Source organism: Mustela nivalis (genome assembly GCF_964662115.1).
Source record: "Mustela nivalis genome assembly, chromosome: 17".
NCBI classification, from domain to species: Eukaryota; Metazoa; Chordata; class Mammalia; order Carnivora; family Mustelidae; genus Mustela; species Mustela nivalis.
This window is the reverse complement of record NC_139036.1, coordinates 11840835-11860256: the sequence shown is the minus strand read 5'-3', so window position 1 is coordinate 11860256 and position 19422 is coordinate 11840835. Positions and strand designations below refer to the sequence as shown.

General features: G+C 41.8%; 1 protein-coding gene across 4 annotated transcripts in view; it reads right to left on the bottom strand.

Annotated features, from left to right (window-relative positions):
* The window catches only part of ITGAE (integrin subunit alpha E), a 63609-nt gene that overhangs the window by 40623 nt on the left and 3564 nt on the right, over positions 1 to 19422 (bottom strand). For 3 of the 4 annotated variants that reach the window (XR_014304616.1, XR_014304617.1, XM_082705806.1), the window contains exon 2: positions 5472 to 5592. Coding sequence is in view for 1 of the 4 variants with exons in the window: in XM_082705806.1 (XP_082561932.1) it covers positions 5472 to 5592 (121 nt within the window). In the remaining 3 variants the exon portion in view is untranslated. Of the gene's footprint in view, positions 1 to 5471; positions 5593 to 18395; positions 18571 to 19422 lie in introns of those variants that run through there. The other variant, XM_082705807.1, reaches the window with a different exon arrangement.

The following is a 19422-nucleotide window of genomic DNA, read 5'->3' as shown; positions in this document are numbered from 1 at the left end:
TTGCCATTCATATCAAGTCATGCAGTGCTGTGGCCTGGGGCCCAGTCTGAGCTGCCTCTGTTGCCTACCCATTCGTCCCGCATGATGGGTAGTCTCTTGATCTCCAGGTTTGTTGACGGAATGACTAACAATAACCAAACCCACCATCAGCTGACAGCTCTGGGGACCCTATTGTACCGTGGGCTAGAAGCGTCCATCTCCTGCCTTCACCCACCTCTAACCTAGGTAGGTCCATTCTGAGTCTAATCCCATACCTCCCAGGAGAAGGCCTTCTTTTTTCCCTAAGTTTTTTTTTTTTTAATTTTTAAAGATTTTTATTTATTTTTTTTGACACACAGAGAGAGAACACAGGCAAGGGGGAGTGGCAGGCAGAGGGAGAGGAAGAAGCAGGCTCCCCACAGAGCAGAGAGCCCAACATGGGGCTCCATCCCAGGACCCCGGGATCATGACCTGAGCAGAAGGCAGACACCTAAACGACTGAGCCACCTGGGTGCCCATCCCCCAAGTTTTATCACAGTTTTATTTTTTAATGGTTTCATTTGCATTTTTATTGAAGTCTAATTAACATACAATGTTACATTAGTTTCAGATGTGGAAGGCCTTCTTTATGTTCCACTCACTTCACCCTGCAGCAACCACACCCATGCTGCTGCCAGTCCTGAGTGTTCTATTTTAGGGAGAAACAGCACAAGGGAGTGAGAGAGACACAATACACATTCACAGGGAGGCCAGCCTCCTCTGCTCTCTGTGGCCCTGGGGCGGCCGACAGTGCATTTCCTGTTCAGCAAGGCAGGTCCGTGGTCTTGGGCTTCACCATTTGTGGCAGGAACCCAGAAGTTCCTCCCACCACATCCTCCCATGAACCCCCTCTGCTTCATCTGGTGTTCAAGGAGGTTTTCCTGAGCCCAGCGAGGCTCTTCTCCCACCCTGTAGTGGACTCAGAGCCTTCTGCTCCAGGGGCTTCAAACTCCTCTCATCCACCATGTCCTTTCACCTTGGTTTCTGAAGCAGGGGGCCTGGAGTTGGAGAGGGCCCTGCTGCGGTACTGGTGGGAGGGGACTGGGCAAGATAAGGTCACAGATAACTGGGACTGATGCTGGGAGAAACCAGAACACTCATGCACTGCAAGTTTGGGAAACGACATGTTGGCTCTACGCACAATTCATGATTCAGCAATTCCACTCCTGGGCACAGGCCTGATAAAAGGAAGTGTACCTGTCCACAGAAAGCAGTATAATTTGTCCAAGGAAACTGTCCAAATGCCCATCGTCAGCACTGTTCACACAATGGAAGACCGAGAGCAATGAGAATAAGTATCATTGTCTCAGGCAATACCACTTTCAAAATTCAGACTATACTGAGGGAGAGAAGCCTGACAACAAACCACATAACAGCATGTGTCATTTATAAGTTCAAGAACAGGCAGAACTAATCCAGGGAGATGGAAGGCGGTCAGAGCATTAACTCTCAGCAAGGGATGTGCCTTAAAGGGAGCACCAGGCTAGAGGGGGCTTAGGTGAGGCTGGCAATGTATTTTTTTTTTTTAAGATTTTATTTATTTATTTGTCAGAGAGAGAGCGAAAGGGCACAAGCAGGAGGAGCAATAGGCAGAGGGAGAAGCAGGCTCCCCACTGAAAAGGAGCCCGATGCAGGACTTGATCCCAGGACCCTGAGATCACGACCTGAGCCAAAGGCAGACGCTTAACCAGCTGAGCCACCCAGGCATCCTGAGGCTGGTAATGTTTTGTTCCTTTGTTTGGATGTTGCTTACACAGGTGGTTCATTTTGTCAAATTCCCTGAGCTACATGCTTATGATGGTGCATTTTTCTGTGTGGCAAATGTCCATAAAAATTTTACCAAAACAAACAAACAAAAAATCACAACAAACACTGACCTTTAATTCATCCTCCTGCAGCCAAAAACTGATTAACAACCTTCTCACGAGCCCTCCCTGTTTCAAACCTTTCTGGCTCCTCAAACCCCCAGGGCCTTGGGAACAGGCACCACCCACCTCTCCCAACCTAGTACTCACTACACTCAGTTTCAACCCCCTGACATTTTCTGTTCCTTGACTTTGCTCATGCTAACTTCCAGGTTCCTGACCACTTTGCTCTTGGCAGGGCTTCCTCTCCCCTGCCTTCTCACACTAATTCGTACTCATCTCCTCAGTTCAGAGTTGATGCACGCCTTGTGGCTAAGGGATATACCTGCTTCTATGTCTCCAGAGTACCCTAGACATCGCTACCAGAGCAGCTATTGCTCCTCTTGTCATTGCCTGTCTTGTCTATCTCCTTCATGAGCCAGAGGGTTCCATGGGGGCAGGGACTGTGCCTCTTCTGCTGTCTTATCCCCACACTTTGCCTGTGATTGAGTTGATGCTCCATAAATACTTGCCGAATGTGTGGATGAATGAATCAATTGACCCTGCCCTCCCCGCTTACATGGTCACCAGCCTCTTCACTGTACAGTGAGGAAATCACAGTCTGGCAAGGGGTCCAAGCATGCTTGGCTGGCGGGGTCATGGTCCAAGTCCCAGGGCTTTAAGCCTGCCTCAGGAGCTGCTACTGCCCACCCATCTTCCACCAAACAGATCTTCTACTACGCTCAACTTGGGAAAAAGGGAAACTCCACTCAGCCAAAACCTCAAGCTCCTCATACGGCTCTGCCCCCAAAGCCTGTCTGGATGTTGGGCTCATGGCTCATTGTGCTGTATAAGAAAGCCACTATCTAGAAGCAAAGCAGCGGGGATGGGGAGGGAACTGGTCTGGGGCAGGGCATGAGCAGGACTGGGCCACAGAGCAAGCACAGAGAAAGCCATATGACCACTGTGAATAGAAAGGAAAGGAAAAATTGCTCTAGGTTAAAAGAGAATAAAGAGACACAATATGCGACACAGGAACCCTGACTGGATCCTGGCTTCAAAGCAAAGTAGCTCAAAGTCATTTTGGTGACAATAAGGGACAAAACTAAAGATATGTTTCTACATTATCATATCCCCACTATCACCATCTGATGTAATACATATTTTGCGTGCTTGCTCATTGTCTATCTCCCCACAGCATAAGAATTTATGCTCTAGGGGCACCTGGGTGGCTCAGTGGGTTAAACCTCTGCCTCCGGCTCAGGTCATGATCCCAGGGTCCTGGGATCGAGCCCCACATCGGGCTTTCTGCTCTGCAGGTAGCCTGCTTCCTCCTCTCTCTCTGCCTGCCTCTCTGCCTACTTGTGATCTCTGTCAGATAAATAAAGAAAAAATCTTTAAAAAAAAAAAAAAAAGAATTTATGCTCTAAAAGGGGAACCTTCCTACACTTTTGGTGGGAATGCAAGCTGGTGCGGCCACTCTGGAAAACAGCACGGAGGTTCCTAAAAAGGTTGAAAACAGAGCTGCTCTATGACCCTGTAATCGCACTAATGGGTATTTACCCTAAAGATATAAATGTAGTGATCTGAAGGGGCATGTGCACCCAAATATTTATAGTAGCAATCTCCACAATAGCCAAACTATGGAAAGAACCTAGATGTCCATCAACAGATGAATGGAAGGGCACCTGGGTGGCTCAATGGGTTAAGCCTCTGCATTTGGCTCAGTTCATGTTCTCAGAGTTCTGAGATCAAGCCCTACAACGGGCTCTCGTCTCAGCAGGGAGCCTGCTTCTGCCTGCCTCTCTGCCTACTTGTGATCTCTCTCTCTCTCTCTGTCAAATAAATAAAGAAAATCTTTTAAAATAAATTAATGGATAAAGAAGATGTGGCACACACACACACACACACACACACAAACACACACTGGAATACTATGTAGCCATCAAAAGAAATGAAATCTTGCCATTTGCAATGACGTGGGTGGAACTAGAGGGTATTATGCTGAGCGAAATAAGTCAATCAGAAAAAGACAATTATCATATGATCTCTCTGATATGAGGAATTTGAGAGGCAGGGCAGGGGGTTGTGGGGGTAGGAAAGGAAAAAAATGAAACAAGATGGGATCAGGAGGGAGACAAACCTTAAGAGACTCTTAATCTCAGGAAAAAAACTGAGGGCTGCTGGGGAGTGGGAGTTAGGAGGGATGGGGTGTCTGGGTTATGGACATTGGGAAGAGTATGTGCTATGATGAGTGCTGTGAATTGTGTAAGACTGATGATTAAAAGAGCTGTACCCTTGGGGCAAATAATACATTATATGTTAATTTAAAAAACAAAAAACAAACCAAAAAAATGGTAAAAAAATAAAAAAGAGTAAAAAAATAATTTATGCTCCATTCTAAATATTTGTTGAGTAAATGACCATGGTATATATAACTATACAACTGCCAATTTAACCTTATGTTTCAAGAGTGATTCAAGTTAACAACCACTGTTCTCATTTTATTAATTTTACCTGCTTCTAATATCACATCATATGTGATTCAATGCTTTTTTCTTCCATTTTCCTAATGAGGACCATTTCCAGTCTTTCACTATTCCAAGAAATGTTACAGTAAATACCTTTACTTGTGCCTGGGAGTATCTCTGAGGTTGGCCAGATCTGGGAGTGGAATGGCAGGTCAAAGGAATCTGCGACATTACCAGATATGGTAAAACCATTCTCTGAGTTGCTTATACCAATTTACAGCCCCACAAGTTCCCACATCCTCAGCAGCAGAATTTTGCCACATTTAAAATCTGTGGCTTATCTAGTGGGTGCAGATGAGATTTTTTTTTTTTTAAGGTTTTATTTTTTTTTGTTTGAGAGAGAGAGAGAATAAGCAGTGGGAGGAGCAGAGGGAGAGAGAAAGAAGCAGACTCCCCACTGAGCAGGGAGCCCAATGCAGGAACCCAATCCCGAGATCTGGAGATCATGATCTGAGCCAAAGGTCGACACTTAACCGACTGAGCCACCCAGATGCCCCCCGATGAGATTTTAAAAACAGAAAATGCAATGTTTAGTGAGCTTGCATTTGGCCAGAAACTGTAATAAATCCTTTACGTGCATTAACTTAAATAGTCTTATGCAACAACCCCGGGATGTAGGGAAATCTCTACCCCTTCTGTGGAGATAAGAAAGAGGCTGTGGGTTGAGTGCTTTGCACAAGTACAGAGTAAAGCTGTCACAGACCCATGGCTACCAGACCCACAACTTGCATCTTACCCACATTCCCTGCTGCCTCATAGTTTCCATTTTTTCTTTGATCTCTTTGTCATTGCCCTAGATTTCTATACTGAGCATGTGTTACTTCTATAAGAGACAAAACAACCTTAATAAACTTTATTTTAAAATAGTTTTGAGGTCGTATCCTGTCCCTGCTCCCCAGCAGTAAAGACGGCCAGGATTGGCCCAGTGCTCACAGCCTCTCTCCTGCACACCCTTATGAAAATGAAGGAAGGTTGTCCCCAGACTGTGGGGGTTGGGTGTGAAGGCCTTCTCTGGGGCTTGTTCCGACTCCCCAGAGGCATCCTCAGTTATGCGTCCCATCTGCTGGGCGCCACTTACCAGGTCTTGTTGGTGCTGGGGTCTTGGTGCAGAAGGGAGCTGAGCACATAGGGTGTGTCTCCCTCAGGAGTCACCCAGATCTGGGCCTCATCCACATTGAAGGCCACCAGAGGAGCAAGGCCTGTGGAGAAAAGAGGAATGTTTAACAAAAGAGGTGCCTGTTGAGGCCATGGCTGGGCCTTTGATTCCTATCATTCAGCCACGTCTTGTGGTGTCATCATCCCCATTTTATAGATGAGAAAATGAGACTCCCTGGATCTTTTTCCTGTGGAAATAGGACAAGAATGTAGGCATGTCTGACCCAGACTCTGCACTCCCCAATCCTCCTACTTAATCAGCATCAAGGCCTCATCCTCTAGGAAGCCTTCCCTTGTTCTCCCCTAGAAGTACTTCCCACCTTCTCACACCTCCCACTATGCAATTTCTGTACCTGTCAGATAGCACATACTCATGACAGAGTCTTGTACTAGAGTTAAAATAGACTGTGAGCCCCAGGGAGAGGATATACATACATTCTATCTATGACCCTCCATTCAAATGACCCAAGAGAAAACATGTCTTCAAACATGGACAAGAAAGTTTATAGAAGCTTTATTAATAATAGTTCCCAACTGGAAACCACCCAAATGTCCATCAGCTGGGGAAGGGATAAACTAACTGTGGTGTATTCATACAATGGACTACTCAGGAATACAAAGGAATGAGCAATTGACACACACAGCAAGATGGGTAAATCACAAAAATCATTGTGCTGAGTAAAAGAAGCTTTACACGAGAGTATCTACTATATAATTCCATTTACATGATGTTCTAGAACCAGCAAAACTGATCTATAGTAAAAAATACTTCCTGGAGGTATGGGAATGAGGCTTAACTGGGATGGAACAGGAAGAAACTTTGTAGGCTGATGGAAGTATCCCAGATCTTGAAAGGAATTTGGATGACAAAGATGAGTGCATTTGTCAAAAACACACTGACTGGTCAACTTAAAATTTGCGTATTTCACTGAAGGTAAATTTTCCCTCAAAAAAGAACCATAAACACACATTAAACCCTAGTTGATATGTATGCTGAAATATTTAGGGATCATGTATACCAACATCTGCAGTTTACTTTGAAATGGATCAAAAGACAAGATGGCTTGATGGAAGGATAGACGGATATATGAAGATGGATATATAGATACATGTTTATATGTATGATATATATGCGGTAATGCAAATATAACAAAATGTTGACAACTGTAAAATCGAAGTGTGGTATATACTTTTCCACTGCACATTTATTTCAACTTTTCTGTATATTTGAAATTTTTAACTAAAAAGTTGGAGAACAGTGTGGAGATTCCTCAAGAAATTAAAAATAGAGCTTCCCTATGACCCTGCAATTGCACTACTGGGTATTTACCCCAAAGATACAGATGTAGTGAAAAGAAGGGCCATCTGTACCCCAATGTTTATAGCAGCAATGGCCACGGTCGCCAAGCTGTGGAAAGAACCAAGATGCCCTTCAACGGATGAATGGATAAGGAAGATGTGGTCCATATACACTATGGAGTATCAGGCCTCCATCAGAAAGGATGAATACCCAACTTTTGTAGCAACGTGGATGGGACTGGAGGAGATTATGCTGAGTGAAATAAGTCAAGCAGAGAGAGTCAATTATCATATGGTTTCATTTATTTGTGGAGCATAACAAATAGCATGGAGGACAAGCGGTGTTAGAGAGGAGAAGGGAGATAAGGGAAATTGGAAGAGGAGGTGAAACATGAGAGACTATGGACTCTGAAAAACAACCTGAGGGTTTTGAAGGGGCAGGGGGGTGGGAGGTTGGGGGAACCGGGTGGTGGGTATTGGAGAGGGCACGGATTGCATGGAGCACTGGGTGTGGTACAAAAAAACAATGAATACTGTTACGCTGAAAATAAATTAAAAAATTAAAAAAAAAAGTTTTGAGGAAATATTGTTATTGACAGATTGCCCCTCACAGAGGCTATGCCAGTTCATACAACAACAACAGAATAGGAGAAGTCCTGTTTCCCCACAGCACAGCTTGGGCTGTGTGCAGACTTTTTCATCCTTATTTTGAAAGAGTTATTATTTTTTTCCAAAATATATTTTTAAATTATGAATGAGGTAAAACCTTTTAATTTTTAAGTTGTTTACCACCTATTCATATACATTATCCATTTGTATGAAGTATTTATTGCTTTCTTATTAATTTGTAAGAGCTTTTTGAATCAAAAGAAATTATCAATGTGATAAAATTGTTTCTCACTTAGCTATTTAACTTGCATGATATCTTTCCCCACATCTATAGTTTGTCATTTTTCCCTTGTGACTTGAGTTTTATGTTATGCTTCCCCATTCAGTGATTTTTTTTTAAATATTTTATTTATTTGACAGAGAGAGAGAGAGAGATCACAAGTAGGCAGAGAGGCAGGCAGAGAGAGAGGGGGGAGGAAGCAGGCTCCCTGCGGAGCAGAGATCCTGATGTGGGGCTCGATCCCAGGACCCTGGGATCATGACCTGAGCCGAAGGCAGAGGCTTTAACCCACTGAGCCACCCAGATGCCCCTCAGTGATTATTTTTTTAAGTTCACTCGCATTTTCCTCTATATTGGGGTTTTTTTTTTTATTTGTTTCACTTCTTACACGTGAATCTTTGATTCATCTATACTTTACTTTTGTGTATGGACCCAGGTTTTACTTTTTCTCTCCACAAATGAAATTGTCTCAGCATTATTTCTTGAATAGCTCATCTTATCCCCATAGACTTGCAGTACCACTTTTATCATTCTCAGAACTCCCATATGCATCTGGGCCTCTGTTGGGACTTGGTTCTGCCCTACTGACCTCATTGTCCCCTGCTTGGATACGTCCATTAGTCTCCCAACCTTTCTCTTCCAAGTCTTGTCCCTCTCAATACAATTACCAATTACCAATTATACCAATTGCCAAAAGGAATTCTTAGAAGCATGGTCTGCCACTCCACTGTAAAAATTCTAATGTATATTTACATAGAAAAAGAGCAAGGTGAAGTTCAGTAAACAGCATCTGTTCAGCTACTATTCAATGAACAACTTTTTGCAGTAGCTCTTGAAAACTGATGCTGCTTTTTGGAAAACATTTTTTTTTTTTTTTATGGTGGTACAATGCCTTTTTCTTCCCCAAATACATCACATAAACATGCTATAAGGAATAATGTTTTGATATCATACTTTTAGGCAAAAATATACTAAATTTAATAAAAGTTTTTAGCCCAACAATATCACAGGAAACAAATGTGCAAGGCTTGCCTTGTTTGGATAAACCCAAATGCTTTGTTTTTGCATATATGAGCCGATTGAAAGGGCTGGAGAGGTAGTAGACTCTGTGACTCTGAAGTCTGCTAAATGCATAAACTATTCCATATATTTTGCGGTACTTTCAGGTTTAGTATTTATTTTACCCTCAATGTATTTTTCTGTGCTATTTATTTTTATAGGTATTTTTAAAGGTATTTTGAATACGAGATAACCACGAGTACCCAAAAGACTGAAGAAACAGTGAAGAAATGGTGCAGAAGGAAAATTATAGCTTTCATAATAATGACTCCTTCACAACTATCCTCCACTACTCATCATCAAGTCTTCATTTCCTCTTTTAATGAGGGTAATAAACTTTTATTGCAGTAAGTTGTATATGTAAATTGTATTTTTAAATTCAAAATTTTTTAGAATAAACTTGTTTTATTGACAAATTAATAAATTTTTTCCATCAGAGAAAGCTGTTTGGGTATTTTTTTTTTTTTAAAGATTTTTATTTATTTGACAGAGAGAGATCACAAGTAGGCAGAGAGGCAGGCAGAGAGAGAGAGGAGGAAGCAGGTTCCCTGCTAAGCAGAGAGCCCCATGTGGGACTCGATCCCAGGACCCTGAGATCATGACCTGAGCCGAAGGCAGCGGCTTAACCCACTGAGCCACCCAGGTGCCCCGCTGTTTGGGTATTGGGCTGGATGTTATGAACCAGTTTTTCCATTGAAATTGATGAAATCCCCCCCCCCCCCATTAATGGCTTTTCCCTTAGCAGTAGAGATTTTAAAAAGAAATTAAATTCATTGGGCAAAGGAAAAGTTTACAGACTTTTATATAAGGAAGAGAAAGAAATACGTACATACAAATACGTTGTTCTTCATTTACCAAGAAGATATAAATTTAAAATTTGTGTGTATCCAATAACAACACTTCAAAATACATAAAAATATTAATTGAATTAAAAGGAAAAATACAAAATCCACAACCAAAATGAGAGGCTTTAATGCTTTAACAATCTTTCATTTAAGTTATGAAAAGATCAGTAAGGAGTATATAGAAGATCTGAATAACACAATTAACAAAACTTACCTGATTAATACAACACTGTACCCAATAATGATAAAATAAGCATTTTTCAAATGCACATGAAACATCTGCCAAAACTGAAACATATGTTGCATCAAAAAGTAAGCCTCAATAAATTTCAATGGATTGAAATAATTCAGACTATGTTCTCTGACTATAGTGGAATTAAATTAGAAGCCAATAACAAAAAGGAAACTAAAAAAAACAAAACAAAAAAAGAAAAAACCTTGAACTTCTCAGAAATTAAGCAATGCACTTCTAAATAACCTAAAGCCAAAAATGAAATCACAATGGAAATTTTTAAATATCTTGAACTAAATGAGAATTAAGCTACAACAAATCGAAACTTGTGGGAAATAGTTAAGGCTTAGAGGAAATGTACAGTCTTAAGTGCATGTGTTTTAAAAAAAAAGGGTAAAAATTAATTATCTAAGCTTTCGTCTCAAGAAGGTAAAAGAACAGCAAATCAAACCCAAAGAAAGTCCAGGAAGGAATAGAGATATGAGCATATATCAAAGAAACAGAAAACTAACTTACAGTAGAGAAAATCAACAAAGCTAAAGTGTGTTTTTAAAAAAAGGTTAATAAAACTGATAAACCCCTAGCAACACTGATCAAGGAAGAAAAGACCACACAAATTACCAATATGAATGAAAAAGAGGACATCAGAATAGATCCCAAGACATTTAAGAAATAGTAAGAGTGAAAACGTAAAATAAAATAAAGAAATAATAAGAGGATAGTATATACAGTTTATGCCACTACGCTTCACAATTTTGTTGAAATAGATAAATTCCTTGAAATAAAGATTTACCAAAACTGATGAAAAAAGTGCAAGCTGAATAATCTTTATCAAAGAAATTAAATTGGTTATTAAAAACCTTAGGAAGAATTCCAAGCACAGATGGCTTCCCTGAAAACTCTTCCAAACATTTAAAGAAGAAATACCAATCTTGCAAAAACTGTTCCAGAGAACAGAATTGAGAGAACACTTACCAATCATTTTATGGGGCCAGAATAACATTGATATTAAAACCCAACAAGAGCAAAGATTTTAAAAACAAACAAGCAAAAATCAGAGAAAAACCGACAGGAGCAATACAATGAAGGATAAAAGATCTCTTTCTTGGACATGGATGTCAAAATCCTGAGCAAAATATTAGCAAATCGAATCTAGTGACATCAAAGAATAATACATTACAACCAAGTTGAGTCTCTTTCAGAAATGGAAGGGCAGTTTGACATTTGATAATAATTGACTTATTTATCACATTAACAGGGAAAAAAAAGGAAAAAAATCATATGATCATTATGATAGAGGCAAAAGGCATTTGATAAAATCTCCTCTGGGTCTATGATTAAAAAAAAAATCACAGTAAACCAGAATAGAAGGAATTTCCTTAACCTGATCAAGAATATCCACCAAAAATCTTCAGCACACATCATTCTTATTGGTGAGTTGCTGAAAGCTTTCCCTAAAATCAGGAAGGAGACAAGAATGATCACTCTCACCACTTTACTAAACATTTTACCAGAGGACTTAGAGCAATAAGAAAAAAAATACAGAGCATAAAGATTAGAAAGGAAAAAATAAAACTGCCACTATTTGCAGATGAAATGATTAAGTACATTGAGAAATACAACAGATCCACAGTCAAACACTAAGAATTAACAAGAACTTTTAGCAAGGTTACTGATATAGAGGCAATATAAAAAGAACCACTGTACTTCTATATACCGTCAATGATCAAATAAACAGTGAACAATTTTTATAGATGCCATTAGCAAAAGACAGAGAAATCAAATGTTCAAAAATAAGTCTAACTTTGGGACAACTGGGTGGCTCAGTTGGTTGGGCTGCTGCCTTCAGCTCAGGTTGTGATCCCAGGGTTCTGGGATGGAGTTCCATATTCAGGCTCCTTGCTCAGTGGGGAGGCTGCTTCTCTCTCTGCCTCTGCCTGCCACTCTGCCTGCTTGTGATTCCCCACCCTCCCCCCGGCAAATAAGTAAATAAAATCTTTAAAAAAAAAAAAAAAAGGTCTAACTTTAGTTAGACATGCAAAACCTCCATGCTGAAAACTAGAAAAGATTAGGAGAGATTAAAGATCTAAATAGACAGAGGGCTAGATCATATTCATGAATGAAAACTCAATATTGTTGTCAGTTATCACTACACTGATCTATAGCTTCAATAGAATCCTAATCAAAATCCCAGCAAATTATTGGGGAAGGGTGAGGTATGTTAACAAGACAATTTAAAAATTTATATGAAATTGTATAGGGCAAGAATAGTCAGGCAGTCTTAAAGGAGAAAGACAAACTTGTAAGACTTGATAACATACTATCATCTATCAAAATATTACAAAGTTATAGTTAAGACCTAATTATACTAGCACAGGGCAGACAGAAAGACCAACCAGGCAGACAAATGGACCAATGGAACAGAGAGTCCAAACACATATGATCACCTACTTTAGGACAAAGGTAACAGTGAAGAACAATGAGGAAAGAATTTTTTTTTCCTAAAGATTTTATTTATGTATTTGACAGACAGAGATCGCAAGTAGGCAGAGAGGCAGACGGAGAGAGAGAAGGGGAAGCAGGCTCCCCACAGAGCAAAGAGCCCGATGTGGGGCTCAATCCCAGGACCCTGGGATCATGACCTGAGCCGAAGGCTTTAATCCACTGAGCCCCAGGAAAGAATTTCTTATTTTTTTTTCAAGATTTTATTGATTTATTTGAGAGAGAGAGAGAGAGAACATGAGTGGGAGGCAGAGGGAGAGGGAGAAGTGGACTCCTCACTGAGCAGGGACCCCAGTGTGGGACTTGATCCCAGGACCCCAGGACCATGACCTGAGCTGAAGGCAGACACTTAACTGACTGAGCCACCCAGGTGCCCAAGAATGATTTTTTAAATAAATGGTGCTGGGTCACTTGAATATCAATACTGAAAAAAAATTAATCTTGACTATTCTCACCCCATCTACCTCTCTCTCTCTCTCTCTCTCTCTCTTTCTCTCTCTCTCTCTCACACACACACACACACATTCCCGATAGGTTAAAATGTGGATTTAGATGGACTGAATGTGAAAAATGAAACAATAACGTTTTTAAGAGAAAACAAAGGACCTGGGGTAGACACATATTTTTTAAACAGGACACAAAAAGCACTAACCATAAAGGAAAGAACTGATACACTGAACTTCATTAAACTTAAGAACTTCTGTTTATCAAAAGACATCATTATGAGAATAAAGAGTGAGAGAAGATATTTGCAACACAAATATCTGACAGAAGACTTAGAATATGTGCAAAATTCTAAGAGCTCAGTAAGAAAAAGGCATGTAGTCTACGGCCATACCACCCTGAACGTGCCCGATCTCGTCTGATCTCGGAAGCTAAGCAGGGTCGGGCCTGGTTAGTACTTGGATGGGAGAAAAAGGCATGTAAGCTAATAGAAATAGGACATTTCACAACAAATTATCCAAATGGCCAGTAATCAAATAAGAAAGCACTCAATAGACTTCAGAAAAAGGCAGTTTAGAACCACCATACAGTATCACTACACAACTACCAGAATGATGAAAATGAAAAAGATAATACTAAGTGTTGGCAATGATTTGGAGCAACTAGGACTCTCAAATACTACTGGTAAGAACATAAATCAGTACAACCGTTTCAGAAAACCATTTGGGAGTATCACCAAGCTGAGCATATGCACAAATTATGATCCAGCAATTCTATTTTTAGGTATATCACCAGTAGAAGTGTGTCTATATGTTCTCAAGAAGACATGTACAAGAATGTTCTCAGCCTCACTATTTATAACTCCAAATTGGAACAATCCAAATATCCATCAGCAGTAGAAAGGAAAAACTGTGAATATTAATCAATGGAATACTCTAAAGCAGTGAAAATAACCACCCAACCCATCCAAAGGGGTTGAATTTCATAAACACAATATGAGAAGAAAGACTAGGAGCGAAACAGACCATACCGTATAATTCCCTTTACACAAAGTTTAAAACAGGCAAAATAATGTATGGTATTAGAAGTTAGGAGAGTGGTTATCCTTGGCGATGACATAATGAATGACTAGAGGGAGGAACAAAGGGTACTTCTGGGCCATTGGTCATATTCTGTTTCTCGAAATGGGTACTGGTGACATGGATTTGATTTAATTTGAAAAGTCATTAATCAGAATTTTATTGTGTAATTTTATTGTGTAATTCAAAAAAGTTTACATTAAAATATAAGTACAAGTTTCTAAAACATATGGAATATATAAAAATTCTGTCAGTTAATAATAATATTTAAAAGAGAAGAAAAAACTCCAAAACAAATCAAAACACTGCATTGGTTAGCACTGTAAGTAATGAGGGCACCATCCCCTTACTCTAAAATTTGTTTATTAAAGAGAAAATACTAAGTACTTTTCTTATCTTTCCTGTATAAATTGCACTTCAAGGTCACCAAATAGTCCTAGTTGATGTGGGCAGAATAATAAAATCATAAAAACACAATTTTGCAAACCATAGTATAATAATGAATTCAGGCCACGATCATCAACAGATAAAACTACTAGAAGGAAGTTTCATAGAAAACTTTACAATTAGATTGACACCCCCTGAACCCAACAGTCAATCTTAATGTCCCCAAGAATGAGTCTTCAGACATAGGTGCCTCAGAGTATGACACCATAAGAAGGCTATAGGAGTCCCAGACTCTGTATTTTCAACAAGCTCTCAAGTGGTACCCACATTTTGAGTAGCAGGTCTTTAAAATACTTCGGCAAAAGAAACACAGAGGGGACTGAGATAAATCTAGGAAATATGGCAAAATCCCCACTATAGAGTATGCTTTCCTAAAAAGTTAAACCTGAATTTAATGAAGTCATTAGCGCTAACATTCAGGTTTTGGGAAATTCCGGGGATAAAAGGGCAAACCACACCAAAAGGAAGCAAACACACAAATCCTGAATGACGCTCTTCTACCAGACAAGCCACCAAGCCCTGCAGTAAAGAAGAGACTCGAAAAGGACACACAAACCAAAATATAGGCAACTGGCCACTCTAGACTAAGAGAGGCATAGCAACCAAAAGTAATCTGGACCTTGTTTGGATTTTGACTCCAAAAATGTTATTGTTAAAAAGTGGTAAACTGAGACAGGAAGATTTGAATATGGACACCCCCAAATTATTGTTAAATTTCTTAGATGATAAAAACATTGTGGCCTAGTAAGAAAAATAACCACATACCTCAGAAATGTGTACTGAAGTGTGTGGGGTGAAACGACACAATGTTTTGGGTTTGCCTTATAATAATGCTTCAGAAACATTAAAGTGCTAACAGACCACCCAAGTTTCTTGTTAAAATACAGATTCAGATTCAGTAGATCAGGAGGTGGGACTGAGAGTGTAGTCTAACAAGATGTTAGATGATGCCCTGCTGCTGGTCACCACACCATACTTTGAGCAGCACAGCTTTAAAGGAAACCAAAGAGGACATGATCTGATGCAGCAGGATGGTAAGTCGTGATAATGGTGTAATCTGGGTGATGGGTATACCGACTTCATGACAGTACTTCTCTTTGTTTTTGTACATGTTTAGAATTTTGTTAAAAACACACCTTTCAAAGGCTCAGGAGGGGGTGCCTTGTGAGAAGGCAGTATTCAGTCTCTCATTTCTCAATTCCCAAACCCTCTCCCTGAGGCCGGCAGAAAGCAGACATCTGCACTTTATTTCTTCTCCCTTATACTTTGGCCTTGCCTGGAATGATTTGTGGCAATTCATAAAAATATACAAGACAGTAAGGTAAAACTTATTTTTAAATGATGGGCAAGCCAAAAAAAAAAAAAAAAGAAGGAAAGTGACAATTAGAAAAAAAGGGGTGAGGGGCTCCTGGGTGGCTCAGTTGGTTGAGCCTCCAACTCTTTTTTTTTTTTTTTTGAAGATTTTATTTATTTATTTGACAGAGAGAGATCACAGGTAGGTAGAGAGACTGGCAGAGAGAGAGAGAGGGAAGCAGGCTCCCTGCTGAGCAGAGAGCCCGATGTGGGACTTGATCCCAGGACTCTGAGATCATGACCTGAGCCGAAGGCAGCGGCTTAACCCACTGAACCACCCAGGTGCCCCGAGCCTCCAACTCTTGATTTCGGCTCAGGTCATAACCTCAAGGTTGTGAGATCCAGCCCTGCACTGGGCTCTGCACTCAGCAAGGAGTCTGCTTGAGATTCTCTCTTCCCCTGTCCTTCTGCCCCTTGCCCACGTGTTCTCTCTCTCTCTCTCCCTCCCTCTCAATAAATAAATCTTAAAAAAAGAAAATGAAAGAGGGATGAACATGAAAGGGCACAATTAAACCAGGAAGGAGGCCACCTGGCTTGAGCATCAGCAAGTGCTAGCACTTTCTATGGTTGGTCCCCCTTTGGACTCTGAACACAGTATAAGGTCACAGTGGATGCCAAATAAAATTAATTGTTGAATAACTGCATAAATGTATGAACTTTCTTGAAGTCAGTTTAAGGATGAAAATGATCAGCTGTATTATTCACAGAATCCACACAATTGGGAAAAGAATTATTCTGGTGAAGTGGGAAAACCAGAAAAAACGTTTCCCAAGGTTCTCTTCACAAGAACAATGAATGAATGGGGCAGAGTAGAGTTAAAACAATGACAAAAAACAATAGCAGTGAATGAACAAACCTACATCCCAAGTTACCTGGGAGCTATTCTTCATGTCTTGCTTGCCATCACCCAAAGTATAATACAGAAAACATAATCAGACCATGAGCAATTCCTGTTTGGGGGCCAAGGATCACTTTTGAGAATTGGGTATGAGCCCATCCCACCTACCCAAGTGTACATTTCCCAAGTCTTATCCTTGCTAAAAGTGCTCTGCTCTGAGGTGATCTCCTGCCTTCCTCCTGATTCTTCCCATTCACCTTCTCCAAGAGGCTTTCCTGACCTCCAGACCCCTACGTAGGCACTCTGTACCCTTGTAAGCCTTTTCTCACAAACTGACATTACTCTCCTCAACTCCTTGTTTACTTATCATTGCCTGTTACTTATTGACTGCTTCCCCTGCCATCAGTGAGCCCCTCTGAGGGCGAAGACTGGGAGTCAGCCTTGTTCACCATGTCATCCTAGGGCCAGGTATGGTGGCCCACACCTACTAGGTGCTGGATGGGTGAAGGGGGCTCAAAGACAATCCCTGTGGCCAACCCATGGACCCTCAAGGGTTTTAGAGGTGGGGAATGGGGAGCACTGTTCTCCATGAGTACAGGATTGGACTCAGGCTCCTTGGCTCATTTTATGAGAAGCCCTGTGTTTCTTGATCAGTCAGGTTATGGTGAACAAACTGATTAGGAGAGAATTAAAAAGTAAGAACTAGGAGTGACAGGGTGACAGGGCGGTCCATTCAGTTAAGCTTCCAACTCTTGATTTTGGCTCTGGTCATGATCTCAGTTGTGAGACTGAGCCCCACATGGGGTGTAGAGCTTACTTAAAAATAAAATTAAAAGGGTGCCTGGATGGCTCAGTCGGTTAAGCATCCCACTCTTGGTTTCAGCTCAGGTTGTGATCTCAGGGTCATGAGATGGAGCCCCAGAGCCCCGTGTTTGGTGGAGTCTGAGCTCAGGGCAGAGTCTGCTTAAGATTCTCTCTCCCTGGAATGCCTGAGTGGCTCAGTGAGTTAAGCCTCTGCCTTCAGCTCTGGTCATGATCTCAGGGATCGAGCCCTGAATCGGGCTCTCTGCTCAGCAGGGAGCCTGCTTCGCCCCCCTCCCACCTGCCTCCCAACCTACTTGTGATCTCTCCGTAAAAAAAATTAAAATCTTAAAAAAAAAAAAAAAAAAAAGATTCTCTCTCCCTCTTGCTCCTCACAGCTCTACCAACTCTAAAATAAATAAATAAATATTTTTTTTAAAAAAGAGTAAGAACTAGCAAATTCTTGCAAAGGGCGACTAGAAGGCTTTCTTTCCGTGTTTTCCTGTGTAACTGATAGACAAGGTTTGGAACCCCTGAGATAGGTCCATTCTCCTCATCCGGGCATCTGTGGCATCTCCCTGCCTAGCACAATGCCCACTCTCCCAGGTCTGCTCTCCAGCCGTTTCAAGCTCCTCTATACCCCACTCCCTGAACACCATCCCCATACCTCCCACTTCTGGGCCCTTGTCCAAGCAGTTCCCCCTGAACAGTATGCCTTCCTTGTTCTCACATTTGCCCCATCCTTTCGGGCCCTGTTCAGGCACTCCCTGCTCCCAGGAGCTACTTCAGATTCTCAGCTAGAGTAACTCACTCGTCCCTGAGCCCCCACCACATCCTGCAGTGTGTCTGGTTCTGACTAAAATCCTGTCTAGGTCAGAGTGATCTGTGATTAAGTCAGTCTCCCCCAAAACGTGATCTGAGCCATCCATGACACCCCTCCCCCTCAACCACAAAGCCCAGTTCAGCATAACGCCAGACCCAGAAGTGTCCTGGAAATGTCAGAGTAGGCCAGAAATTCTTGTTCACCACCCCACCCATCCTCATTTTTGCCTTGTTCACCTGAAAGATCTTGATGCAAGATCCTTGAAAAGTGGGAAGAGGCAGCAGATGAGCAGAGAGATAATCACAGCTACCCTCCCAGATCACCTGATTTCTTCCAGGCATCATACAGGGTGCTGAGGCTCAGAGAAGTTGAGTGATTTGCTTGTGGTCCATTGGCAAATTGAATACTTGTGTCTAGGGCCCAGGTCTGCCTAACCCAAGCCTTTAGTGAAAGCTGGAGGCACTGAGGGGTTGGTAAACAGAGAAAAAAGAGTTACAAATGGCCCCAGAAGCTGGGCACATTTCCTGCTGGCACAGCTCCCAGTCGTGCCAGCCCCTCACTGAGCCTGGGCAGAGCTCCGGGTTAGACAGCTGTTTAATTAGGTCAGCGAGAACCTCCTGTGCAAGCAGAGCAGCATGAGAACATGTGTAGAGGGGATTTACCATATTCACTGAGCTTCCCTAGTCACCAGCACCCACCCTGAGAGCTGGCTGGAGCCAGGGATCTGCCAGCCGTGGGCCACCTTGCTAGAGCACATTCCCTCCATGCCCCTGACATTCTACCTTTCCTTGTGTTGTCACCAGATGGGGTGAGCCCTTCCTTTCCCACTGAGACTCAGATGCAGTGTTTCCATAGTGTAGTGGTTATCATGTTCACCTCCCACTGAGACTCAAGAAAATATAGCATGGACCCCAGACAAAGTCCTGTGTTCAAATCCTTGCCTTGCCACAGAGTCATGCTGAAGAACCTTGGGCTTATCATCTCACCTCAGTTTCCCCATCTGAGATAACATGGCTGTGCAGAGCAAACAGGACAATGCCTGCCCAGGGTCTGACGCTGAAGGCTCAGTATGTGGGTGCTGATGTTAGTGTTATAACCACAAGGGAGGGCCTGTCATCTCCCGACAGCCTTACCCTCCATCTCAAGCCCCTCTTATGTGCTGTCAGACACGTGAGCCCAGCCAAACCAGTGTCTGTCACCACACTACCCACAGAGCTGCCTCTCCCAAGCTGTCTCCAGCCACCTAGGCCTGCTGAGTAAGAA